The sequence below is a fragment of the Aethalodelphis obliquidens genome, unplaced genomic scaffold, assembly GCF_003676395.1.
Source record: "Aethalodelphis obliquidens isolate GAN/ISIS:26980383/991018 unplaced genomic scaffold, ASM367639v1 scaffold18, whole genome shotgun sequence".
Lineage (NCBI taxonomy): Eukaryota > Metazoa > Chordata > Mammalia > Artiodactyla > Delphinidae > Aethalodelphis > Aethalodelphis obliquidens.
The window spans coordinates 11124153-11148238 of record NW_020837962.1 but is presented as its reverse complement, the minus strand read 5'-3'; the positions used below and the strand labels follow the sequence as shown (position 1 = coordinate 11148238).

General features: G+C 58.6%; 3 protein-coding genes across 17 annotated transcripts; 2 read left to right on the top strand and 1 right to left on the bottom strand.

Annotated features, from left to right (window-relative positions):
* The first annotated feature begins 1674 nt into the window (after positions 1-1674).
* Positions 1675-8261, top strand: KREMEN2 (kringle containing transmembrane protein 2). 13 transcript variants are annotated; one of them, XM_027117692.1, is made up of 9 exons: positions 1680-4482; positions 4721-4895; positions 5634-5725; positions 5824-5948; positions 6149-6302; positions 6745-7077; positions 7145-7267; positions 7350-7428; positions 7674-8261. In XM_027117692.1, exons 1-9 carry the CDS (start codon positions 4389-4391, stop codon positions 7882-7884), a joined length of 1386 nt encoding a protein of 461 aa, XP_026973493.1. In that variant the 5' UTR covers positions 1680-4388; the 3' UTR covers positions 7885-8261. The 13 variants fall into 13 exon arrangements, 12 of the variants coding, with proteins under 12 accessions (XP_026973496.1, XP_026973498.1, XP_026973495.1 ...); XR_003435113.1 differs by having other exon boundaries at positions 1676-4482; positions 6745-7267; positions 7355-7428; positions 7674-7700; XM_027117696.1 differs by lacking the exon at positions 7350-7428 and having other exon boundaries at positions 1678-4482.
* Positions 8262-8377: 116 nt separating this feature from the next.
* Positions 8378-12963, top strand: PAQR4 (progestin and adipoQ receptor family member 4). Of its 2 annotated transcripts, XM_027117701.1 has the most exons (3): positions 8378-9673; positions 11045-11266; positions 11450-12963. In XM_027117701.1, the coding sequence occupies exons 1-3, from the start codon at positions 9508-9510 to the stop codon at positions 11881-11883; spliced, it is 822 nt and encodes a 273-aa protein (XP_026973502.1). In that variant the 5' UTR covers positions 8378-9507; the 3' UTR covers positions 11884-12963. The 2 variants fall into 2 exon arrangements, with proteins under 2 accessions (XP_026973502.1, XP_026973503.1); XM_027117702.1 differs by lacking the exon at positions 11045-11266.
* PKMYT1 (protein kinase, membrane associated tyrosine/threonine 1) lies at positions 12789-24057 on the bottom strand. 2 transcript variants are annotated; one of them, XM_027117699.1, is made up of 9 exons: positions 23329-24057; positions 22691-22937; positions 16746-17248; positions 15362-15855; positions 14553-14659; positions 14247-14419; positions 14004-14161; positions 13004-13102; positions 12789-12920 (listed from the first exon to the last, which is right to left on the bottom strand). In XM_027117699.1, the coding sequence occupies exons 3-9, from the start codon at positions 17094-17096 to the stop codon at positions 12809-12811; spliced, it is 1494 nt and encodes a 497-aa protein (XP_026973500.1). In that variant the 5' UTR covers positions 17097-17248; positions 22691-22937; positions 23329-24057; the 3' UTR covers positions 12789-12808. The 2 variants fall into 2 exon arrangements, with proteins under 2 accessions (XP_026973500.1, XP_026973501.1); XM_027117700.1 differs by having other exon boundaries at positions 22830-22937.
* Positions 24058-24086: the final 29 nt, after the last annotated feature.

The following is a 24086-nucleotide window of genomic DNA, read 5'->3' as shown; positions in this document are numbered from 1 at the left end:
CCCAGAGCGGGGATCTTAAACAACAGACATTTATTTCTCACAGTTCTGGAGGCTGGAATTGTGAGGTCAGGGTGCGGGCATGGTTGAGTTTTGGTGAGAGCTCTCTTCCTGGTTTACAGTTGGCCACCTTCTTACTGTGTCCTCACATGGGGAGTGGAAGGGGGGTAGGCCTAGCTAACTTTCTGGCCTCTTCGTATAAGGCACTAACACATCATGAGGGTTCCACCCTGACTGGAACACCTCCCAAAGGTCCCACCTCTTCATGTTATCACATTGGGATTAGGGTTTCAACATGTAAATTTGGGGGGGACACAAACATTCAGTCCATAGCACTAGTAAGGCACACATATGGTAAAGAAGACTGTTAGTCAATCCTTGTATTAATAAACATCCCTGGGCTTCCCTGGTGGCGCAGTGGTTGAGAGTCCACCTGCCGATGCAGGGGACACGGGTTCGTGCCCCGGTCTGGGAAGATCCCACATGCCGCGGAGCGGCTAGGCCCGTGAGCCATGGCCGCTGAGCCTGCGCGTCCGGAGCCTGCTCCGCAATGGGAGAGGCCACAACAGTGAGAGGCCCGCGAACCGCAAAAAAAAAAAAAAAAAAGAAAAATAAACATCCCCATCCCTAGGCCCCTGAGTCACCTAGAGCCCCAACCCTTCACCTTTGTGACCACTGCAGCATCCAGTGTCCCCTCTGCAATCTGTCCCCATGATAGCCAAGGGCTTTTCTAAAATGCAACCCCAGCATACAACACCTGCCCCAGGTGTTCTCTCCCAGGTGTCCATATCAGGTATGATTACCTGGTTCAAGGACCTGAAGCCGGAGGTACCCAAGGGAGTCTCTGGAGACAAAGGGCAGGGCGGCTGCCAGCCTCAGGCTGCATCCTCATCACAGCTCTGCAGAGCCCAGCCTCTCCTGGCTGTCCACCCTACTGTTCCCCTGAGGGCTCCGAGGGCACTAGAACAGCCCCTCAGCCTTCTCCCATTAAAAAAAGGCTCTGGCTGCTGGAAGAGCTGTTCAGGGTAACCATGGGGAGTTGGACCTCAGTTGAGAGAGCTATTAGTCCAAGTAGGAGATGGTGGTGGCTCGGACTAGAGAACTAGCAGCAAGGATGGAAAAGTGACAAGAAATAAGTAACATGTTATGAGTTGAATTGTGTCCCCCCAGAATTCACATGTTGAAATCCTAACCCCTAGTACCTCAGAATGTGACCTTATTTGGAAATAGGTCGTTGCAGATGTGATTAGTTTAGACGGGATCCTACTGCAGTAGGTTGGGCCCCTAATCCAACATGACTGGTGTCCGTATAAAAAGGGGAAATTCAGACACAGACATTCACACAGGGAGAATGCCATGCGGAGGTAAAGGCAGAGACTGGGGTGATTAGTGGCTTCTAGGAGCCAGGGAATGCCAGTGACGGCCAACAAGGCACCAGAAGCTAAATGAGAGGCATGGAACATTCTCCCTCCCAGCTCTCAGAGGAACCAGCCTTGGAGACAAGAACTGTATGAGGGTGGGGGGAATGTATTAGTCCAGGTAAGTTGTGCCAGCTGCTGTAACAAGCAAGCCCCTGATCTCAGTGGCTTAACACATAGATATTTATTTCTCCACTCATGCAGAATCCCACGCTGATACTTCTAGTTGGTGGGCTCCTTCTACAAGGTCGCTAGGGAATCTGGCTCCTTCCACCCTCCCCTAGGCCCTAGGTATCCCCTCCATCTAGTTGGTGAATGAAGGAGATAGAAACTGAGGCTATTGTAGACCAGACCTGGCTGGGGTCTACATCAGTGCTTTTCAAACTTTAACACCTGGGGATCTTGTTAATGCAGGCTCTGATGAAGGAGGCATGGAGTGGGGTATGAGAATCTGCATTTCTAACAAGCTCCCTGGTGATGTCAATGCTGTTGATCTGGGCCCTTGCTTTGAGAATTGAGGAGTGAGAGGCATCACTCCTGCCCATGCCTCATAGCCAGAGCTCACTCCTGTGGCTATACCTAATGCAAGGGAAGCAGGGAAATGAAGTTCAGCTGTTTGTGCAGGAGCTGGAGGAGCCAGGGTCAGTAAACAGGCAGGGGGCAGGTAGGGGCCAGGCAGTAGGGACCCAGCCCTCCCACGACAGTGGTACCATTGCTGCGGGGAGACCAGGGGGAGGTCCTGCCTGAGACCATGGGTCCCTCGGCAGGCAGCCTTTCTGAACTCCCTGGAAGTGGTGGGGGCGAGAGCCCAGGCCTTCCTTAGTTCAAGGTTCTGTGAGCCACCTGGGACTGGAGCTTGCAGTGGGGATACTGCCTCTCATCTTGGTGCCTGAGTCCTGGAACTGAGCACCCCCTTCTTTTCATCCAATACCCCTTTTGCAGGAGATCAGCCTGGCAGTGGGGGCCCAAAGTACAGTGGGCCAGATGGACAGCCCTTTTTAATCAACCCTCCTGCCAGAAAAGGGGTCAGTTCTTCCTCCACTCCACCACTGACCTTCCTTCTGCACGAGGGGTCCTGGTCGTCTTTGTCCTCCACCCCGCCCTTTTCTCAGGTGACTCCTGGGAGCAAGGCTCCCCATGCACCCCCATCACCCAGGCCTGCTGCACCAGGATGCTGTCCCTGGGCCAGAGCCTAGGACAATGCCACGGAGCCACAGCAGCCCCCAAGCTCACAAGCAGAAGGGAGAAGGGGGCCAGGTCCATGGGTTTTACTACTCCCTCCTTAGATGGGTTCCCTGCGCTGGGCTAGCCTGTGCTGGTGAGACTCCCAGTCCATTGCTCAGCAGGGCCAGGAAACTGGGAGGTGATCCCGGGCCAGCGTGGCAGCTGAGAGGGTCCCCCCAGGAGGCAACCTGGGCACTGGCCTCCAGCCTCAGCCAGCCAACTGCGTTGGGATACCGCCCCCCACACACACACACACCTCCCCCCAGCCTGTGTATGAGGCACAGGCTCATTCGAAGCGAGGTCTTCGCGGGTCCAGTCACCACCACCAGCACTGTGGCTTTCCTAGAATCTTCTCTGCGCCCCCGATCTGGGGCGGGGGAGGAGTACGGCGGGTACTGACAGAGCAGAGACAGGTCCTTGCAGGCTGTACAGCCTGGTGGGGGACTGGTGAGGGGTGGGCAGGCCGGACTGGGAGGCAAGATATCGGGGCCGGGCGGGCCGCTCTGGGCCCCAGGCCACCACCCATCTCCTTCCCGGTCCCCGCCCCCGCCCTCCCACGCACCTGCGCTGGCCTCTCCCCAAGCCCTGGGGGCAGCCGGCGGGCGCTGCTGGGAGATCAGAGGACTCGGAGGAGTCGGGCCCAGGGGGAGGGGGCGGGGAATTTCCCCCCACGCCTGCCTGGGCCTGCTCCCCCTCCCCCTTCCCCGCCAGGTGGGGGGGGGCACCGCTAGGGGAATTCCACCGCGCTGCGAGGGCTCCGGCGAGCCTGGGCTGGGGGTCCTAGGGAGAGGAGGAGGAGAGGAGGGAACAGGCTGGGACCAGGGGCGCAGCTGCCTTCCTCCCCAGACACCAGCTGCCCCTGCCTGTCCCAGACTGAGCGGCCACCATTCCAGCCCGTGGGGCGGGTGCGGGGGCAGGGAGTGGCGCTTCCTCAGGCCAGAGGCGTCGGGACCTGGGAAGGGAGAGGCGTGAAGATCCGAAAGAGGGTGTGCGTGTGAGCGTCTCACAATGAATGGGTGACTGAGTGGGAGAGCGTGCCTGCACTTCATTCAAGGGTGTCTGTGAGCTGGGGACTCCGGGTGCCCCGGGGACGTGTGGCCTCAGGAGAGGGTCCTGTGTCTCCCCCATTAGGGTCGTTCTGTCTACCAGCCTGGCCGGGCCTCCTCCACACGCTCCCGCAGGAACCTTCACCGACCCTGAGAGGAGGAAGGGAGGGGAGGCGCGCTCCGGGACACAGAGGGTCCCGGAGATGGGGGGCGGGCGTGGGAGGCGTCTGGACCTGCTGCCTCCGCTCCAGTCTCGGGCGGGGCTTCCCTGCCTCGGTGGCGGGGGGGACCCGTGGGGAGGGACGCCAGGGGGGCAGGAGACAGCGCGTCGGAGACCTGGGCGAGGGAGACTCAGAGAGCAAGAGGCAGAGGGAGGGGGCGGGTGTGGAAGCCGAGGCAGGACCCCGAGCCCGGAGAGGCAGAGACGGAGAACATCCCTGGCCAGAGATTGTCCCCCCGGGGAGACTCCCAGTAGGGGCCGGGGCAGAGAGACGCCTTCAGGGCCAGAAACCCTAGGAGGCAAATACCCCTGGGAGATATTACCGCCACCCCCCGCCCCAGATAGAGAGCGCCTCGCAGAGCGGGGACGAGGACAGACTGTCAGAGGACAACGCCCCCCAGGCCTCCTGGGAGACCCCGGAGCAACCCCAGGGGCGACAAGGGCCTTGTGAGGGCCAGGGCGACCTCTTCTTGGTTGGGGGCGATGGGGACACGGGCCCCGCAGGGCCTCCTCCTCCTTCTCTTGCTCCGGCTGCTGCTGCCACGCGGGACCTCAGCTGGGAGCCTGCATAACCCAGGTGAGTCGCGGCCCGGCGACTGGGCCGAGGTCACCATTCCCTCCTCGGCCTCCGCGCCTAGAACCCGAGTCCCACTGACGAGGGGGCAGAGCAGGTGGTGGCAGCAGCTGAGCAGCCCGAGGGCCCCGTGGGCGCCGGGGGCGCTGGCTGGGGAGCTGGGTGGGAGTTGGCATCGGAGTGTGGGGTGAGGATGCCCGGCAAGGGTCAGGACCTCCCAGGCCCCGCCGTCGCCGTGCAGGCCTGTCCGAGTGCTTCCAGGTGAATGGCGCAGACTACCGCGGCCACCAGAACCGCACGGGCCCGCGCGGGGCTGGCCGCCCGTGCCTCTACTGGGACCAGACGCAGCAGCACAGCTACAGCAGCGCCAGCGACCCCCACGGCCGCTGGGGGCTGGGCGCGCACAACTTCTGCCGGTGAGGGGCGGGGCCTTCGCTGGGGCGGAGCTGGGTGCACTATTACAGGCGTTGGCCCGGAGCTGGGCCTCGGCATGGGCGGAGCGGAGGTCTCTGCTGTGCCGGCACAGGGGCCATCTCGAGGGCCTGGGGGCGGGGCTTAAGCGTGGGGTAGAACCTTTTCTGACCTGGGTCGGGCCGTAGGCGCATAACTTCTGCAGAGCCTCAGGTCAGGCCTGGGCACTCAAGGCGCCCATAAGGGCGTGGCGTAGTCAGAGGGCAAACCCTGGAGTGAGGGGCCGGGCCCTTGGCTCACATCTTCTTTTGAGACACATCTACTGGTGGTGACGGAGGGATTGGGGGTTCAGAGCCACAGTTTCGGTCTGAAGCGGCAGGGACCGAGCTGCGCGGGAGGACACTTCCCTGCTGAACCGCAAAGCTTAGGGCTCATCACTTCTGCTTTAAAGCAGGATTCCAAGACAAGGGACTTGGCTGAGGCCCATGGCTGGGTGGAGAACTAATACTACAAATGGCCTCAAAGTCTTCATAGCCTAGCAACAGCTGAAGACCTAAAATCAGCCCCCAGGGCCCTTTAATGACTTCCCAGCGTACACTCGGAAGTCGACATCCATTCTGGTGGGCAAACCAGAATTTGCTCGAACACACACGGTGGCCATTTTGAGAATAAGCCGTGGGTCAGGGCTGGAATTTGCCATTCTTGGGACAGGAGGATCCCAACTATTTCTCCTGTACCAACAGTAACCCAGATGGTGATGTGCAGCCATGGTGCTACGTGGCCGAGACAGAGGAGGGCATCTACTGGCGCTACTGCGATATCCCCACGTGTCATAGTGAGTGGGCCGGGATGGACAAGGGTGGAAGCCGGGCTGCCTGGGCAGAGTTCGCTTTTGGAGGCGCCTCACTGAGCCTGACTCTGCTGCCCCCTCAGTGCCTGGGTACCTGGGCTGCTTCGTGGACTCCGGGGCACCCCCGGCCCTCAGCGGCCCCAGCGGCACCTCAACAAAGCTCACTGTCCAGGTGTGCCTTCGCTTCTGCCGCATGAAGGGCTACCAGGTATTGCCCACCTGCCCAGACCGGTGGTGACCCCTGACCTTGACCTCAGGACCAAATCAACTTCGAACTCTGAGGCCAAACCTTGACACTAATTTCTGAACCCCCAGCCCGATTCCCACTTCCGACCCCAACCCCTGGCTCCCACTACCCCACCCCCACCCCAGCCCCTGTCTCGGTGGTCACCCAGTCTGTGCTCCCAGTTGGCGGGCGTGGAGGCTGGCTACGCCTGTTTCTGTGGCTCTGAAAGCGACCTGGCCCGGGGACGCCCGGCTCCGGCCACCGACTGTGACCAGATCTGCTTTGGCCACCCGGGCCAGCTGTGCGGCGGTGATGGGCGCCTGGGCATCTACGAAGGCGAGGAGTGGGCAGGGATGAGGGGCCCGGGTGAGGGGAAGAGTCTGAGTGAGACTCAGCGATGCCGTGACAGGGGGCGGGATCTGGGAAGGGAAGGCGGTAGGTTGGGGGCGGGGCTTAATAAAGGGATTGGGTTGAGGACTGGGCCCGAAAACGGGACTGGGCTGAACCTGGGGCCAGGGGTCTGGGTCTGAGGACGGGACCTGAGAAAGAAATTGTTTGAGGGCGAGACTTGAGGAGGGAATTAATAGTTTGACAGCGGGGCCTATGGAAAGGGTTGGACGGGGTCGGAGGAGGGAGTTGGGCTGAACCTGGGGTGGAGGCGGGGTCCGAAGATGAGGCTGGTCTGTCTGGGGCGGGGCCTAGCTGGGAAGGGGCGGGGCTCTATGTAGAAGGAGGAGCCCGCCGGTCTCCGGGTTCTGACCGCCGGCCCCGCCCACAGTGTCCGTGGGCTCCTGCCAGGGGAACTGGACTGCACCTCAAGGTGTCATCTACTCCCCGGACTTCCCGGACGAGTACGGGCCGGACCGGAACTGTAGCTGGGCGCTGGGCCCCCCGGGCGCCGCGCTGGAGCTCACCTTCCGCCTCTTCGAGCTGGCGGACCAGCGCGACCAGCTGGAGCTGCGCGACGCCGCCTCGGGCAGCCTGCTCCGCGCCTTCGACGGCGCCCGCCCGCCGCCGCCGGGGCCGTTGCGCCTGCGCTCCGTCGCACTGCTGCTCACCTTCCGCAGCGACGCTCGCGGCCATGCGCAGGGCTTCGCACTCACCTACCGCGGTGAGGCCCCGCCGCGTCCCCCTTCAGCCCGCTCCCCCTCCAGCCTGCCTCACACCCCTCTCCGCAGGGCTGCAGGACGCCGACGACCCTGCGCCCCCCAAGGGCTCGGCCCAGACCCCTGCAGGGCCCCCCGACGGGGCCAACGTGAGCTGCAGCCCCCGGCCTGGAACTCCAGAGGCCGCGATTGGGGGTGAGACGGGCGTGGGAGGCGGGAGAGAGTTTGGGGAACAGACCCTTCCAGCCCTGTCCTCACCGCACTCGTGTGCCCGCAGCCCAGGTCTTCTTGACGGTGACGGCCGTCTCAGTGCTGCTGCTGCTGCTGCTGTCCCTGCTGCGCCTGCTGCGCGGACGGTGCGCGCTCTGGGGCAGGACCTGAGGGCGGACCTTGCCGGGAGCCTGACGCCCCACCCCGGTGCCCCGGGGCGTGGGGGGCCCTGGTGGGAAGCTAGGGCCCACGACGGGAACAGGGCTGGAAGGAACTCCTGGGTTCGAGGGACGAGGATCACGCGTTCGAGGGACGCGTGGGATCACAAGCGAAGCAAGGTGCTGGAGGTGAGGTTGGTTGGGGGTTCGGCTGACGTCTGCTCCCTCTCTAGGAGCTGCCTGCTGGCTCCGGGTAAAGGGCCCCCAGCGTTGGGGCCTTCCCGGGACCCCGCAAGAAGCTGGGCCGTTTGGTACCGCCGGCCTCGAGGGGTCGCCCTGCCCTGTCCTCCCGGGGACCCCCAGGTTGAGAGTCTAACCGCGAGTTACCGGCCATTGAGCGCCTCCAGCCAGAGTTCCCTGCGCTCACTCATCTCTGCTCTCTGACTCGGGACCCCCAGGGTCCACTGGACCCTCCTGCAGCGGGATAGACTCCTGAGACCCTTTGCCACACACTGCCTACCTTGGCCTTCTGCCCCTTTGAAGTTTGGCAGCTCGGCCTCTAGTCATCTCAAGGAGGCCAGACGTTGGACAGGAAGCATCTGGTGCTATTATTGGGAACTTCACCTGACCCTCGGGGTCCAGATGGTCAAGGCAAAAGGGCAAGAGGAATTCGACTTCCCTCATAAACCTGGATACCTGGGTCTTTGAGCCCCTTCTGGGGTGGTTCTGGACTGCTGCCCAAAGTGAAATGTGAGAGGTCAACAAAAGTGGTCAAAAGACTAATCATAGGTTTTGAATAAAAGACCTATTTTGGTACAGGGCTCCGGAATTTCTTATGTGTGGGAAGAGCTATGAGGGTACAGTGCCAAGAGTGGTTGTGTACATGCAAGTTAAAGGCGTTCATCGCAAAGAGTTTCATGTAGCAGCCTGGAATGCAGAGGAACCGCGGAGGCGGAAGGATGAGTGGGCGGGGTCCTGGAGAAGGGGAGGAGGTGGAGGCCGGTTGTCAGCAGGGTTAAGCAGAAGAAGGGATGCCTTCGTAGACCTGATTTAGGATGAACCCTGGTGGGGACCGAACTTTCTTCCCTGGCCTCCTGCCCTCTCTCCCTCTCCGTTTCCTGCCCGTCCTGGGCGGGGCCGAAGATGCGCCTTTGGCTTGAACAGTGAGCGACTTTGGCCCAGACCAAGCTCGAAGAAGCCTGGCCCGAAGGGCAGGGCCTCACTGGAGGGCTCCGGGCACGTCAGGCACACCCCTAGAGGCCCGGGCATCTCGGCACGCCTTGCTGCGCTCCGGGGAAGTCGGGCGAGTGGAGATATCACCCGTGGAGTAGGGGCGCGCCGGCTCTAGACCTGGCCCGTCCGAAAATCCCGGGTCGGCAGCACCTTGGACAGAGACCGGGCTGTGGGGTGCTGCAGGGTGGAGGGGCTGTGCCCGGGAGGGTGAAGGCCCAAGGGTGAGTCAACCTGGGGGTAGCGCGAAAAGCCCGGGCGCAAACTGCAAGGGAACGCGAGCCACCGGGACCCAGAAAGTCGGGTCCCAATCCAACAGGAACCCCATGCAAATAAGACTGGGACCGCATATATTATGCTAAGACGCTGAAGGTCTGGGCGGCTGCCGGGAGGAACCTCCCAGTCGGCCGCGCCCATTGGCCCTCGCAGCCGCGACGTCAGGAGCCCAGAGCGCGAAACCCTGGCGGGATGGCGGGGGCGAGCAGCTGGGGCGGAGCCTGGCGTCCCCTCCCGCGTCCGGCCGCGCCCGTCCTCCCGGCAGCCCAGAGACTACTGGCCGCTGCCGCCGCCACAGCAGCCGCCGCGAGCTGTCCCTGCACAGCGCCTGCCAGCCGCACTGCGCTCCGGATTCCTGTGCGTCCCCGGCCTCCGCCCAGGCGTGGGGTCGCGGGGCTCGCGCGTGCGCAGCGGGGCACGGGCCGGGACCCCCGGACCAGCGCGTGCGCGGACCGAGCACTGGGAGGTGGGCGGGCGCAGGGATGAGGCTCCGGGTGCTGTTGGCCCGCTGAGGAGACCCGGGGGCAAGAGGAGCGCGGACCGACTTCGCCCGGCCGGGCCATGGCGTTCCTGGCCGGGCCGCGCCTGCTGGACTGGGCCAGCTCGCCGCCGCACCTGCAGTTCAACAAGTTCGTGCTCACCGGCTACCGGCCGGCCAGCAGCGGCTCGGGCTGCCTGCGTAGCCTCTTCTACATGCACAACGAGCTGGGCAACATCTACACGCACGGTGAGCCGCGCCCCTCATCCCCCATCCGCGGCAGCCCTGCCCGCGCCGGACCGGGGGCCCGAAGGCCGAGGAGAGCCCCAGCGCCCAGGTCCTGGGCTGCCCCGGCCCTGGCACGGCCAGGAGCCGTGGTGACAAAGCTGCCATTGTGCCGATCGTCGCTGCCCGCGTCTGCTCCCCCGGCGGGGCCCCCGGGGCAGGCGAGGGAAGCAGAGTCGGAGACCGAATCCGCTTAATCCCTCTGAGCCCTGGGAATAAGGAATCTGGTTTCCGGCCGCTTCGTAATCCCTGCGCCCTGGCACCCTCTACCGCCAGCACCCGTCCCGGAGATGGGTGTTGACTTTGGCGAGGAGGGGCCCAGGAGGAGAAGCTAGGCCCCGGCCGCCCTGCCGCCCCCGCCCGCCCATAGCAGCCCAGCCGCCGGGCTCCGCCTGGTGGCGGCTCCTCCCCCCCCTCCGACCCCGCCCCGGGCCCCTCCTCCGCGGCCCCGCGGAACTGTGCTGACACAGCCCTGCCCGTCCTTGGCCTACCCGGGTGGATAGAGGTGCCCTGAGTGCGCTGGGACCAGCCTTGGTACCTGCCCCCAGGGGGACTGTGGCCTGGCTAGACCCTGCCAAGAGTGGGCAGTCAGCGGCCACAGCCTGCCAGTGCCGACCTTTGACCCATGTGAGGGCAATGCCAAAGTGCCTGCAGGAAGTGGTAGGAATGGTTCTGAAGACCTGGACTGGGAGGACTGGAACTCCCTGAAAAGGTGCCTGGGTAGAAGATGGAACAGGGTTCTTTCAGCCCCCTGCCCTGCCTGGCCTCACCTGCTCTGGTGGACAAAAAGGCCCACAGCCTCCATCTGTCTGGTCCCTTCTGGAGAGGAGAGGACATAGGGATTGGCAGGAGCAAGATAAGTGGCCCTGGGATCTGTTGTCATTGCCTACATGTCGGATTCAGAACTCACCTTGAGATCATGCCCCCTCTGGCTTCTGCTGATATATACCTAGGCCAGATTGGGGAGTGGGGGCCCCCTGCTTTCCTGGGAAGTGGTGTGGTGGCTGCAAGGGTGAGACCAGCTTGGGAGTCAGACTGCCCAGGGCTCTGTGCTGCTTCATTGCTTACTTGCTGGGGTTCCCTGGGGCAGGTTACTCAGTTTCCTCACCTATAAAGTGGGAATAATGGTCTCCCCTTCCCAGAACTATTGTGAGCTCTGCTAAATAAAGTTACTGAAAGCCCAGAGCCTGCCTCTGTCCAGGGCCGGCCAAGAGTTGGCCAACAGCCTTGTCAGGACCTGTCTTGCTCCCATCCCTCTAGCGTGTGGCCTCATTGAGGACATGACTTGTCCTCACTGCTGAAGCTGTCTGATGGAAAACTGTCTCCCTCCCCCAGGGCTGGCCCTGCTGGGCTTCCTGGTGCTGCTGCCCATGACCTTGCCCTGGGGTCAGCTGGGCAAGGATGGCTGGCTGTGGGGCACACACTGTGTAGCCTGCCTGGCACCCCCTGCAGGCTCTGTGCTCTATCACCTCTTCATGTGCCACAAAGGGGGCAGCCCTGTGTACACTCGGCTCCTTGCCCTGGATATGTGTGGGGTCTGCCTCGTCAACACCCTCGGTGAGCCAAGGGATGGGGTGGGGGGCGGAGGGCTTGAAGGATGGGAGCTGGGGGTTGGGTACACTCACATGAGCCTGAGATAGAAAGGGCAGGTATCAGGGAAACTGGAAGAAAAAAAAAAGGGACAAGGGCAGGTGGATCCCCAGACTGATGTGCCCTCTCCTGCCTCTCTCCTCTGTGCAGGGGCCCTGCCCATCATCCACTGCACCCTGGCCTGCAGGCCCTGGCTGCGCCCAGCTGCCCTGGTGGCCTACACCGTGTTGTCGGGTGTGGCAGGCTGGCGGGCCCTCACCGCCCCCTCCACCAGTAGCCGGCTCCGCGCTTTTGGCTGGCAGGCTGGCGCCCGCCTCCTGATGTTTGGGGCCCGGGGAGTGGGGCTGGGCTCTGGGGCTCCAGGCTCCCTGCGCTGCTACCTGCGCATGGATGCACTGGCACTGCTTGGGGGGCTGGTGAACGTGGCCCGCCTGCCAGAGCGCTGGGGACCGGGCCGCTTCGACTACTGGGGTAACTCACACCAGATCATGCACCTGCTCAGCGTGGGCTCCATCCTCCAGCTGCACGCTGGCGTCGTGCCTGACCTGCTCTGGGCCGCCCGGCACATCTGCCCCCTGGACTGAGCCACCTCCCGCCCGCCATGCCGGCCTGCTCACAGTCTTCTAGGGCCAACAGCACCATGCTGGCTCCCTGGATGCTTCCAGCAAATGGGACTTCCTAGCGGGGAGCCCTCGTCTGTTCATCCATTCTTCCCTGTGGACTAGCCTCTTTTACTCACACGTTGGATCTCCACTTCCCCTTCCTGCCTTCTTCCACGGGACTTATAGGCTGAAAGGAAACCTTCCCTTCTCTGGGCCTGTTTTTACCCTCTGTGACCTGTGAGGTTTGGGCCAAAGGGACAGTTGGGATCCTGCCAGCCCAGAGCCATCACCCACCCTGACCCTCACATAAGGCACCTCACAGCTGCCTAGCCCAGCCTCCTGCCCTCTGTCTGTCCACCCTGCATGCTGGCCCTCCCAGCAGCCCGTTCTCCCTGCTGTCCAGAGACTGGAATGAGGGGTCTGGACAACAGGACTAGCCTCTTATCCCAGGACCTAGGGGCAGGAGGGTGGTGGCTGCTGCTTTTTCCAAGCAACTGGCACAGAGATGTAAAGAGCTGAATGGCCCCGGACCCAAGCCCCACTGGACTGAGGGCACCCTCCACCCTGAGTGCTCTGAAAGCTTGACCTGCCCAGCAGGGACATGCCTGCTCAGGAAATCTTTGCTCCACACAGTGGGTGACTCCCAGCTCCAATCTGCCAGCCTGGGGCTTGGGGCCTTGCAGCAGAGCTCAACCTTGGGCCGTCGCAGGGGCCTCAGACCCTGGGCAACGTCAGTAAGCGCCGTGTTGCCATGCAAGCAAGCTTGGGTACTCCCAAGATTCAAATACCTTTTATTAGACACGGCCAGGCAGAAGGGACCACTGGAGTTTCCAGACGGACCCCAGCCTCCAGGAGGATGGAGGGAAGGGGCTAAGAGGTTAAAAGTGCCGAGTCTGGGCCTGTGGGCTCAGGTTGGGCCCAGTGAGTCCTCAAACAGGCTGAGGAGGTTCCGAGGCTCAAAGGCGGGGAAGGTGCCCTGTGGAGGCTCTGAGTCAACGTCACTTAGGTCCAGAGAATCCCTAGGGGGAGAGAAGAAAGAGAAATGACTCTCAGGATCCAAAAGCTGCCCCCTCCCACCCCCTGGGACCCTGGGCCCGCTCACCTCAGCGTGTACCTGCCCCGGGAGGCAGGGGAGCCACTGCAGGGGGTGGAGGTGCTCCCGGCAGCACTGGCCAGGATGGCCTCTGGAGAGAGCGAGGGCCTGCGGGGGGTAGGCAAGACAAGCAGGGTGTTGAGGGGAAGGGAGGAGGCCACGGCTGGGTGGGAGCAGCAACACCAATCCTGACCCTATGCGGGCTCCGAGCTCCTGCCTGACACAGGCAGGTGCCATTCTCGGACAATGGGCATTGGTGGACATTGAAAGAACACTCTGACAACTTCTAAAGTCTACCTGACCACACTCAAATGCCACCTCTGTCCCTTTTCAGAACACATGGGCTCTGACTGAGCTGACTTTGAAATGACCTTGTGGTATCTGAAGCTCATCTGGCACTTTGCCTGCTATAAAGCGCCCCCATGGCAATGGGGTGACATTCTCGTAAGGAAGGGGTTAATGGCGTGATTCCTTCTGAGAACTGTCTGCCCTAAGCTTGTAGTTTCCTTTGCAGTAGTTTCTTAATTACAGCCTCTCACTTGGCCACCAGGCACGTGGGACTAAGGAATTCCTCCCAGGGCGGGAGCTCACCAGGCTCTGGGGGTTTTGCGCCCTAAGAGGAAGGATAACACCTTGCCCTTGGGTACTGGCAGCCTCTGGGGGGTGGGGGCTGCACCGCCTGCCTTTCCCAGCAGGTGCTGTGGCCCCTGTGCTGCTCCCCAGCATGGCAGCACCCTCACTGTGAGGTTGCCAGTTCGCCCTGCTCCGTACGGCCCCTGGTCCACACACTGAGATTAGAAGAAACAACTGCATTCAAACTAGGCCAGGCCGCACCCCCACCAGCCTTGGTTTCCTTCCCGGCGTTTGATGGGGGCCAGGTTTGTGGGAGGAATGCCGGTTCACTACTAATTCCCGTGGGGCTGGGGCCTGGGCCTCGGGCATGGGGTTTGGCCATGCTGACGGCCCGTCTCCCCCAACTCCCAGCCGCCTGCCCAGAGTCCTCACCCACCCTATGCTGTCGTCATCCCAGTTGCTGGCGAGGCTGCTGTCCAGGAGGAGGCTGCAGGGCGGCGAGCCAGGTGGGGTGGCCGGTGGACCCAGGGGCTGCAGCCAGCTGGCAGGGTGTGCCAACCCGTGCCAGAGCCAGCATAGCAGGGAAAGCAGGGCCTGTGGGGACAGGGGGCCGAGGGAGGCTAGGTAGACCCTGGGCCAAGGAACAGAGCAGGGCCGCCCATCACCTTCCCTGGCTTACCTGCCACAGGGCCCACCCTCGACTGAGGGCCTCGGCAGCCATGTACCACAGGACGGTCCAGGGCCGCGGCTGCCTGAGCATGGGCAGGGCCAGCAGGGCCTCGGCTGTGGCCCGCAGCTTGGGGTCAGGTTCCAGCATCATGGTGAGGACAGAACGCAGCTCAGAAGACAGGCCTGTCCCCGGGGCAGGGCCACATCAGAGGTGATGGGGCCTTGAGCCTGGCAGTCCCTTGCCACCAGCCACCCCCCATGAGAGCCTGCCCTCCCTGTGGCAGTGCATCCCCTCCAATCCTCTCCTCCCACTCACCAGCAGTGAACTCAGGGGGCAGGTAGCCCTGGCGCAGCTGCTGCCAGCCCTCCCCACCATGGGGCAGCTCCATGTTGCACGCCACCTCCAGGATGGTGAGACCCAGGCTGGGAGGGACAGGGACAGAAGAGGGGCAGGGTTGACTTCGAGACACAGAACCCAGAGCCCCAGGCTACCCCCAAGAAGAAGGGTAGGAAAGGGATGCTATCTTCCACCATGAGCCAGGGAGGTGGGGAAGGAGGGGCTGGGGGCCCTAAGAAGGTCTCGGCAGGGCTGATGATGGGGACTATATCATGGAGCACAGACCCCGGGCCCAGCGTAGCTCACACACCACCTACCCCCCCACCCCGCCCCAACAGGACTGGCACTCTGGTCGCTGTTGTTAACAGTGATATTCTCATCATCCTGTTGATGTGACTGGATGCTACTGTCAGAAGCAGAGCAGTGGTGACCAGCATGGACCTTGGAACCCAGCGCCTGGTCCAGGCCCAGCCTCACCACCTGCTCACTGTGGACTGGGGGAAAGTCCCTTAACCTGCTGTGCCCAATTCCCCTGTGAATGGAGTAATAATAGTCCCTCCCTTGGAGGTGTGGTGAGATGAGTGAAGAGACAAGTGAATCAGGTAAAGTGGCTCCAGAGGGTTCTCTGATTAGCTTAACTCTCCAGACCCCTCTCAACTAGAGGGCGGGACCCCCAACCCCTTGGGGAAGCATCTCCCAGCAAGTCTTCCTGACTTTGGGCTAGGATGGTGACCCTCTGCTGACCACTCCCCCGCCCACCAGGAAGAGCCTCCCACGTCGAGCCCTACCTGAACACATCTGCCGCTGTCCCATAAGCGCCTTGAAGCAGCTCGGGGGCCATGTAGCGAGGGTCTCCCTCCTGGGCCTCGCTAGCTCCGGATGCACCCAGCTCCACCAGCAGCCCAAAGTCACCCAGCTTGCAGCGGTCCCGGGGCCCCAGGAAGATATTGGAGGGCTTGACGTCAAGGTGGACCAGGCCTTGGCTGTGCAGGTGGGCCAGGGCCAGCAGGATGTCCCGCAGGTAGCCCCAGACCTGGGCCTCGGGCAGGCTGGCGCCCCAGGCCTCACAGTGCTGCTGTAGGCTGGGCCCACACAGCTCTGTCTGCAGGTATAGGATGCCGCCCTCCTCCCAGGCTTGCTCCAGCCGCACGCAGCATGGGTGCTGCCCCACCTTCTCATGGCCGCCGACCTCGGCCAACTTGCGGGCCCGGTCCTTGGGGCCCCGGAAAGGTGACATGCAGCGCTTCACGGCATAGAGCCGGCCGTCTTCCTTGGAGCGCACCTGGAAGCGAGGGGGAACAACCACTCAGGAGGACAACCCAGATGATTCTGTTAAGATTTCACGTGTGCGGAAGGTATGGCATGGCAGCTACCTTAGAGTGACCCCCACGTGTGCAAGAGCAAAGCTGGACAAACCTCCACCCCAGGTGCTGGTTTGCTGGAGACCCAGCGAAAGAAGAGACAGGGCAGACCTCTAAGTACAAGCCCAGGAGAATGCGTTAAGTAAAAAAGCTGCCTACAGAACAGCACGGGCAGTGTGGTCTGCCATGCGGCATATGAGATGGGTTTGTTTCTATCTGGTCAATTCCAGAGAAGTACAGAGAAAAGTCTGGAAGGAAGAACGCCCACCTGAGAATCACCGTGGTTTCCCCTGACCTAGGGGCCTCTGCACTTTTTAACAAAATTGTCTTCATGTAGTACTTGTGTAAGGAAAACTACCATTTTAGAGGAAATATACATGATTGGAAAATATATTTTAAGAAACAAAAGGTGGCATGGAGGTGTCGCCTGAGTGCTTGCAGCAGGAGGGAGGTGGGGTGGGCACTGCACTGGGGGCGGGAGGTGGCCTGGCTCCGGGGCCTTGTGGAGCTTGCCAAGACCCCCACACGGCTGGCACCAGGCAGGAGGAGGTGGCAGGTGGGAGCCATCGCAAGGCGTGCCAGGCTCTGGACAAGGGGAGAGTGTGTACTGAGGGGGCCTCAGAGGGGCCTGCATGTGGGGTTATGAGAAAGCGGCCAAGTCCAGCACTGAGGGGAGCCTGCCAGCCCAAGAGGTGGGCCGTCAGGGGAAAGGAGGGGAACAGGCTTCCCAGGACACTGTCCCATCCCAGCCAGGGTGGCGAGGCGGCAGGGGGTTACCCCAGACAGGCCTGGGGAGCTGTCACTGACTCACCTTGAAGACCTCTCCATAAGAGCCGTGGCCCAGGCGGCCGAGCCTGTGGAAACTCTGCTGGAAGAAGGACTCCGGCCGGCTCGGGTCATACCCGGGGCTCTGCAGGGGCTCGGAGGCTCGGCCTTGGAACGACACCCGCCGGGGCTGGGGCTGGTGCCAGCCTGGGGTCCGAGGAGGGAAGAGGCGGCTGATGGGGATGCTGCCCTTGGCAGGGGGCCGGGGTGGGAGGCTCCGACTGAGACCCCGAGACCTCTTGAGGGAGAAGCCAGGTTCTGCATGGCGGAAGTAGGCTGGGACCGGGACGGGGGTGCCACTCAGGGGTGGCGGGGTGCCCTCTTCGGGCACAGGCATGTCCAGCACAGGAGCCCCCAGAGTTCAGAACAGGGTGTCACTCAAAACAGCACCTGGTCCTATGGCCCCAAAGAGGCTGCAGAAGAGAGCCGAGTCTATGCCACACACACACACTCTGCTTTAGGCATGGAGGCGGTGGGCACAACAAGCACCTGGTGGAAAAAGGTATACAAATGTATGCACGCCTGCAGGTGGTCACCTGCACCTTGGGGGTTAGAGACACATAGACTGAAAACCACAGGGTTGTGTCCTGGAGGTTCCCACAGTCCAGCAGAGGTTAAACCAAGGCATGTTCTGGAGCCAGACCATACCTGTGTGCACACCTCTGCCTTGTTTGGCCCTAAAATATCCCACCTTGGGGAATTCCCTGGCGGTCCTGTGGTTAGGACTCGGCACTTTCACTGCCATGACCCAGGATTCAATCCCTGGTTGGGGAACTAACATACCGCAAGCAGGGTGGCATGGCAAACAAACAAACAAACAAATAAATAAAACATGGCCAAAAAACTAAATAAATAAAAATTAAAACTTAAAAAGAAAAAATCCAGGGACTTCCCTGGTGGCACAATGGTTAAGATTCCGCACTCCCAACACAGGGGGCCCGGGTTCAATCGCTGGTCAGGGAACTAGATCCCACATGCATGCCACAACTAAGAGTTTGCATGCCACAACTAAGGAGGCTTCTGGCCGCAACTAAGACCTGGTGCAACCAGAAAAAAAAAAAAAATCCAACCTCTTCCAAGACTGTAAGGTAGAAATATTAACACAGGTCTGCTATCCTTTATCTCCAATTCCAAAGGAAAAAAGAAAGTCTAGGGCTTCCCTGGTGGCACAGTGCTTAAAAATCCACCTGCCAATGCAAGGGACATGGGTTTGATCCCTGGTCTGGGAAGATCCCACATGCTGCGGAGCAACTAAGCCCATGTGCCACAACTATTGAAGCCCGCGCACCTAGAGCCCGTGCTCCACAAGAGAAGCCACCTCAATGAGAAGCCCGTGCACTGCAATGAAGAGCAGCCCCCGCTCGATGCAACTAAAGAAAGCCCGCGTGCAGCAACGAAGACCCAATGCAGCCAAAAATAAATAAATAAATAAATTTATATATTGAAAAAAAAAAAAGGGCTTCCCTGGTGGCGCAGTGAGAGTCCGCCTGCTGCTGCAGGGGACACGAGTTTGTGCCCCAGTCCGGGAAGATCCCACATGACGTGGAGCGGCTAGGCCTGTGAGCCATGGTAGCTGAGACTGCGCGTCCGGAGCCTGTGCTCCGCAACGGGAGAGGCCACAACAGTGAGAGGCCCGCGTACCGCAAAAAAAAAAAAAAAAAGAAGAAGAAAGTCTGAATTTCAAATTTCTTTCTTGCTTCCTTTTTCGTAGTTAAGGTGCTAAAACTCAGTTAGTGGGGTTTCGCTTCCAGCTCCATGTAGCAGAGGCTAAATTTCAGCTGAGTGTAGCAGAGAGGCTGGGGGCTTCCTCCTTTCACCAGCCCCTACTCAGAGAGACAGGCACCACTGTCCCTGTCCCCAGCTCCAGAGCTGTGGCTCAGGAGATTCTGCCCGGGGAGAGGCAGGTCATGAAACAGAGAGCTCCAAAGCTCTCCCTGCAAAAATGTGACTTGATTAGAAGTAGAGTGTGAGAAGTTCAAGCCTAAAGGCCCTCTCAAAATCAGTGGAGGTTTTGGTACTAAGCAATTAGGAGGAGGCCGATACCTCCATTTGCTACAAGTGAACCACAGGACAACTAGTTTACCAGAGAGAACTGGGGAAAGAGACAGCTAAGAAGAGGCTTCCTGAGGTTAGAACAAACCTTAAACACTGAACTCCAAAGCTACCCCTTTAGGGACTTCCCTGGTGGCACAGTGGTTAAGAATCTGCCTGCCAATACAGGGGACATGGGTTCGAGCCCTAGTCAGGGGAAGATCCCACATGCACCACAACTACTGAAGCCCATGCACCTAGAGCCTGTGCTCCACAATGAGAGAAGCCACGGCAATGAGAAGCCCAAGCACCGCAACAAAGTGTAGCCCCTGCTCACCACAGCTAGAGAAAGCCCACACGCAGCAACAAAGACCCAACGCAGCCAAAAAAAAAAAAAAAAAAAAAAAAAGCTACCCCTTTAAAGCCCAAATTTGACTGGATCAGTCTATGGAGCAATTGATGTTCCAGGGCATTGTCAAAAACAACAGAGCAATCATCCAGCAATTGGTGGGGCCTGACAGCTGGGTATGATCAGGGAGAAGACAAACAGAGCCCCCCTAAAACCACTAGTGTCCCAGGGTGACTGTGCACATGCCCAAGGCTGGGCCCTCTGAGGAGCAAAGTCAAAGGCTTCACATTGTTTAGGAAAGAGACATCACTACAGTGGTCCAGCCACTTTAAACAAGCAAAAACAATCCCAAGCCCCCAGGGGTAGGGTGAGGAACCAATATTCACAGTTGCTACAACATACTATCTAAAATGTCAAAGAAAAATTACAAGATATGCAAAGACGCAGGAGAGTGTGACCCATACACAGGAAAAAAAACATACAGCAAAAACTCCCTGTAAGAGAGACCAGATGTCAGATTTAACAGACATACTTCACAGTAGCCACTATAAATATGTACAAAGAACCAAAGGAAACCACACTTGAAGAAGTAAAGGAAACACAATGACAACATCTCATTAAATAGAGAATATCAATAATGAGATAGAAATTATAAAAGAACCAAATGCATAGTTGAAAAGTACAATGTCACTGAAATGAAAAAATTCACTGGAGGGGTTCAACAATAGATTTGAACTTGCAGAAGAAATAATCAGTGAACTTGAAGATAGTTTGATAGAAATTATGCAATCTGAAATACAGACAAAGAAAAGGGAACCAAATCTCAGAGAAATGTTAGGACAGCATTAAGTGAATCAACATATGCATGATGGGTACACCAGAGGAGAGAAGAGAAGGAGCTGGAAAAGTATGGATTAAAACTTCCCAAATGTGATTTTAAAAATATTAACATAGCCAAGAAGCTCAATGAACTTCAAGTAGAATAAATGCAGAGATCCACACACAGACACACCATATTAAAACTGCTGAAAACCAAAAACAAGGGGAAAATCTTGAGAGGAGCAAGAGAAAATGACTCATCACTGACAAGCCCCCCCCATAAGATTAACTGTTAACTTCTCAAAAGAAACAATGGAGGCCAGAAGGAAGTGGGATGACATATTCAAGCACTAGGGGGAAAATTTGTCAACCAAGAATCCTATATCCAATGAAACTATCTTTCAAAAATAAAGGCAATAAAGAGGGCGTCCCTGGTGGCGCAGTGGTTGAGAGTCTGCCTGCCGATGCACGGGACGCGGGTTCGTGCCCTGGTCTGGGAAGATCCCACGTGCCGTGGAGCGGCTGGGCCCGTGAGCCATGGCCCCTGAGCCTGCGTGTCCGGAGCCTGTGCTCCGCAACAGGAGAGGCCACAGCAGTGAGAGGCCCTCATACTGCAAAAAAAATAATAAATAAAATAAATAAAGGCAAAAAAGAGATTCCCAGATAAACAAAAACAGAAAGAATGCATTGCTAGCAGACCTGCTTTACAAGGAAAACTAAAGGAAGTTCTTCAAGCTGAAACAATGTGATCCCAAACAGTAATTCAAACATACATGAAAAAAAGAAAGAGCACCAGTAAAGGTAATTATGTAATATAAAAGACAGTATAAACGCATATTTTTCTCCTTTCTTCTTTTAACTGATTTAAAAAGCAACTGTATAAACTATGTATGTAACTGTATTGTTGGGCATATAATATATAGAAATGTAATATACTTGCAAATAACAGCACAAAGATTTAAGTGTGTGGGAACAAAATTATATTGGACTAGAAAATGACACCAGATGGTAACTCAAACCCACAGGAACAAATGAAGAGAACCAGAAATAGTAAAAAAGAAGGTCAATGTAAAACAATTATACATATACACTTGCTTTTCTTTCTTCCCCCAATTTCTTTAAGAAATTAAAGATGATCTAAATAAATGGAAAGGCATTATATGTTCATAGATCCAAAGACAATATAAATAAAATGATAATACTCTCCAAATTGATCTACAGACTCAGCACAATCACTATCAGAATCCCAGGTAGCTTCTTTACAGAAATTGGCAAACTGATCCTAAAAATCATATGGAAATTAACAGGACCCAAAAGAGTCAAAACAAAGTCGGAGGACTCACACTTCCCCATTTTAAAACTTACTACAAAGCGGGACTCCCCTGGTGGCGCAGTGGTTAAGAATCCGCCTACCAATGCAGGGGACACGGGTTCGATCCCTGGTCCGGGGAAGATCCCACATGAAGCCCGTGCACCACAACTACTGAGCCTGTGCTCTGGAGCCCACATGCCACAACTACTGAAGCCTGTGCGCCTAGAGCCCACGCTCTGCAATAACAGAATCCACTGCAGTGAGAAGCCTGCGCACCACAATGAAAAGTAGCCCCCCTGTCGCAACTAGAGAAAGCCCGCACACAGCAATGAAGACCCAACAAAGCCAAAAATAAATGAATAAAAATAAATAAATGAATTAATTAAAAAAACTTACTACAAAGCTACAGTAATCAAAACAGTGTGGTACTCACATAAGGATAGACATGAAGATCAACGAAATAGAATTGAGAGTTCAGAAATAAACCCTCACATTTATAGTCAATTGATTTTGACAAGGGTGCCAAAACAATTGAGCAGAAATAAAACAGTCTTCTCAACAAATGGTGCTGGGACAACTGGATATCTACATGCAAACCTCATTTAGCAGAAAAATCTGACCTGGCCTATTCTTCCCTCTAAGTGTAAAATAATAATATATTTCTTGACAGAAATATTAATGTGTTTGATTATGAAATGATGTCCCAGACCCATGAATGGATGGTGTTACATATAAATGTTACACGTACCCTATTAGCTTTCTAAAATGGGAGACATTTTGAATTCTGAAACACACCTGGCCTCAGGGGTTTGTGGACCTGTAATGCTAACTTCATGGAAGCCTTAGTCTAGTGTCTGGCATGCAGATCCCTCAGTAACTGTTATATAATAAATAATATATAATAAATAACGCTCTGAGTAGTAATTGAAAGAACACACAAAATACAGTGGTCCCACAGGTGTAAGTGACTTTTGTATTGGAGCAAAGAGGGCTACTGTGTTGCTATAATGTTATAATTGAAAGAATAACAAGAGGAAAAAAGGAGAGAAGTCCAATTTTGAAAGGAGCCACAGTGTATCAAAAGATTCCATACTTAGCAGGGGGTGAGTCAGTGACTGAAACTGGAGGGAGCAGTCATCTGAAGGGTACTCTCCAGTGCCTAGGAAAGTGAGGCATGAGGGGAGGGACCCCACAGGGACCTGCATGGGAAGACTCACCCTACAGCCTGTGGGTACCCTCCCTCTGCCTCTATGCATCTCAGGAATCCCATCCCAGAGTTTCTCAAAGTGAGGGACCAGGGTGTCAGGAACCCCTAGGGTGTTGGTTAGAAGTAGAGCCTCCGGGCCCAGCCATATCACATTCAGGGACATTGGGCACCTGTATCTTAAACCAATTCTCAGATCATCCCAATGTCACTTACATTCTAGCACCATTGGCATGGCCAAACAGCTTTGGGGGTGGGATGGGGAGGGAGGAGAAGCAGGGGCTCCCGGTGAATCCAGGGTGGCCCTGAGCAGAAGCCAGGCCGGGATGAGCTCTGCAGCTTTCAGGGGCCTCACCCTCTCACTGGGCAGGACACATCTGCTGACCACGGTCTATCGCACTAGACTGTGAGTTCCTCCTGGTCAGGGCCACAGCTGATTCACCTCCGCGGGCGTGGGGAAACCCTGGCGAATAAAGTTGAGCAGAACAGCTGTCACGGGGGAGGGGCTGTAGATGGAAGGTCGGTGGGGGCTTTTCCTGGGAAGGGACGAGTAAAGGGGGAGCAGTCGCTGTGGAAGGGGGCTCCCAGAAAAAGAGGGAGGCCGGGAAAGGAGGAGGGCAAGGACCGTCTAGGGGCAGGAGCCGCTAGAGGGGAAGTGGGCGGAGCCGCCCGCGGCAGGGCTGGCCCAGGGAGGGGTGGGGCTGTCGGAGAGGTGAGGAAGGAGGCGGGAGGGGTTGGGGGTGAGGCAGATCCGGGGAAGGACTGTCAGGGGGCAAGGAGTTGCTCGCGAGGAAGGTAGAAGGGAGGAGAGGGCGATCCCGCCCGAGAACCTTCAGGGCCGGGTATGGGCTCACCTGGGGCGGGAGGGCGGGACGCAGCTCAGCAAGGTCCCAGATTCCGGGTCGGCGGAGGGCACAGGAGCTCTCGGAGCGGTCCGGGGTCTTCGGCCCACCGCTCCCCAAGCCAGGGCGGGAGGATTCTCCGGAGGGGGAACGGCCCGTGAACGCGCGCGGACACGGCTCGCGCCAAAAATTCCAAACCGGCCTCGAGGCCCCGCCCAGGAACGCCTCTTACCCCCGGTGCAGCCTGTCAGAGGCGCACAGCCTGCTGGGGCTCCGCCCCAACGTCCCTGCGTGCGCGCCTCCGACCCCGCCCCGCCGGCTCCGCGGCCGAGCGCTCTCACTGCGCAGGCGCGAAACCTTCTGTGCTGGCCCAGGTCGGGTGTGGCTACGCGGTGCCACCTAGAGGCTGAGGCGCCACACTGGGTCTGAGCCTGCTCTTGGGTACTCCCGCCTGGTTCCCAGGACCCCGAACGACCTCCGGGCGTCGACCGACCTCCAGACCCAGGTGCCGGCACCCACGGCCCTCGCTGGGCTGCCCTAGTTTTCGCATCTATAAAGGGAATGGTCACTGCGTTTCGCCCCGGAGGTGTAGCCCCAAGAGGCGGTCACTTGGGGCTGCACAGGAAGTCGCTGCCGCCTCCGGGGTCCCGGCGAGGTGGAATGCCCTGGGCTCAGTGCTCCCTCCTCATGCCTGCCTTGCACCGTACTGGGGATGCGGTGGGGATCACACACACACACACACACACACACACACACACACACACACACAC

What these genes read in the sequence shown, in the direction of transcription:
- PAQR4 (XM_027117701.1), top strand. Translation starts at nt 9,508, where the DNA reads ATGGCGTTCCTGGCCGGGCCGCGCCTGCTGGACTGGGCCAGCTCGCCG. An exon ending in GGGCAACATCTACACGCACG is followed by an intron (nt 9,674 to 11,044) that starts GTGAGCCGCGCC and finishes TCCCTCCCCCAG; the next exon opens with GGCTGGCCCTGCTGGGCTTC. An exon ending in CTGCCTCGTCAACACCCTCG is followed by an intron (nt 11,267 to 11,449) that starts GTGAGCCAAGGG and finishes TCCTCTGTGCAG; the next exon opens with GGGCCCTGCCCATCATCCAC.
- PKMYT1 (XM_027117699.1), bottom strand. Translation starts at nt 17,096, where the DNA reads ATGCCTGTGCCCGAAGAGGGCACCCCGCCACCCCTGAGTGGCACCCCC. An exon ending in GAGGGTGGGCCCTGTGGCAG is followed by an intron (nt 14,162 to 14,246) that starts GTAAGCCAGGGA and finishes CTGTCCCCACAG; the next exon opens with GCCCTGCTTTCCCTGCTATG. An exon ending in CGGGGCAGGTACACGCTGAG is followed by an intron (nt 12,921 to 13,003) that starts GTGAGCGGGCCC and finishes CTCTCCCCCTAG; the next exon opens with GGATTCTCTGGACCTAAGTG.
- KREMEN2 (XM_027117685.1), top strand. Translation starts at nt 4,389, where the DNA reads ATGGGGACACGGGCCCCGCAGGGCCTCCTCCTCCTTCTCTTGCTCCGG. An exon ending in GGCGCGCACAACTTCTGCCG is followed by an intron (nt 4,896 to 5,633) that starts GTGAGGGGCGGG and finishes CTGTACCAACAG; the next exon opens with TAACCCAGATGGTGATGTGC. An exon ending in CAACAAAGCTCACTGTCCAG is followed by an intron (nt 5,913 to 6,148) that starts GTGTGCCTTCGC and finishes CTGTGCTCCCAG; the next exon opens with TTGGCGGGCGTGGAGGCTGG.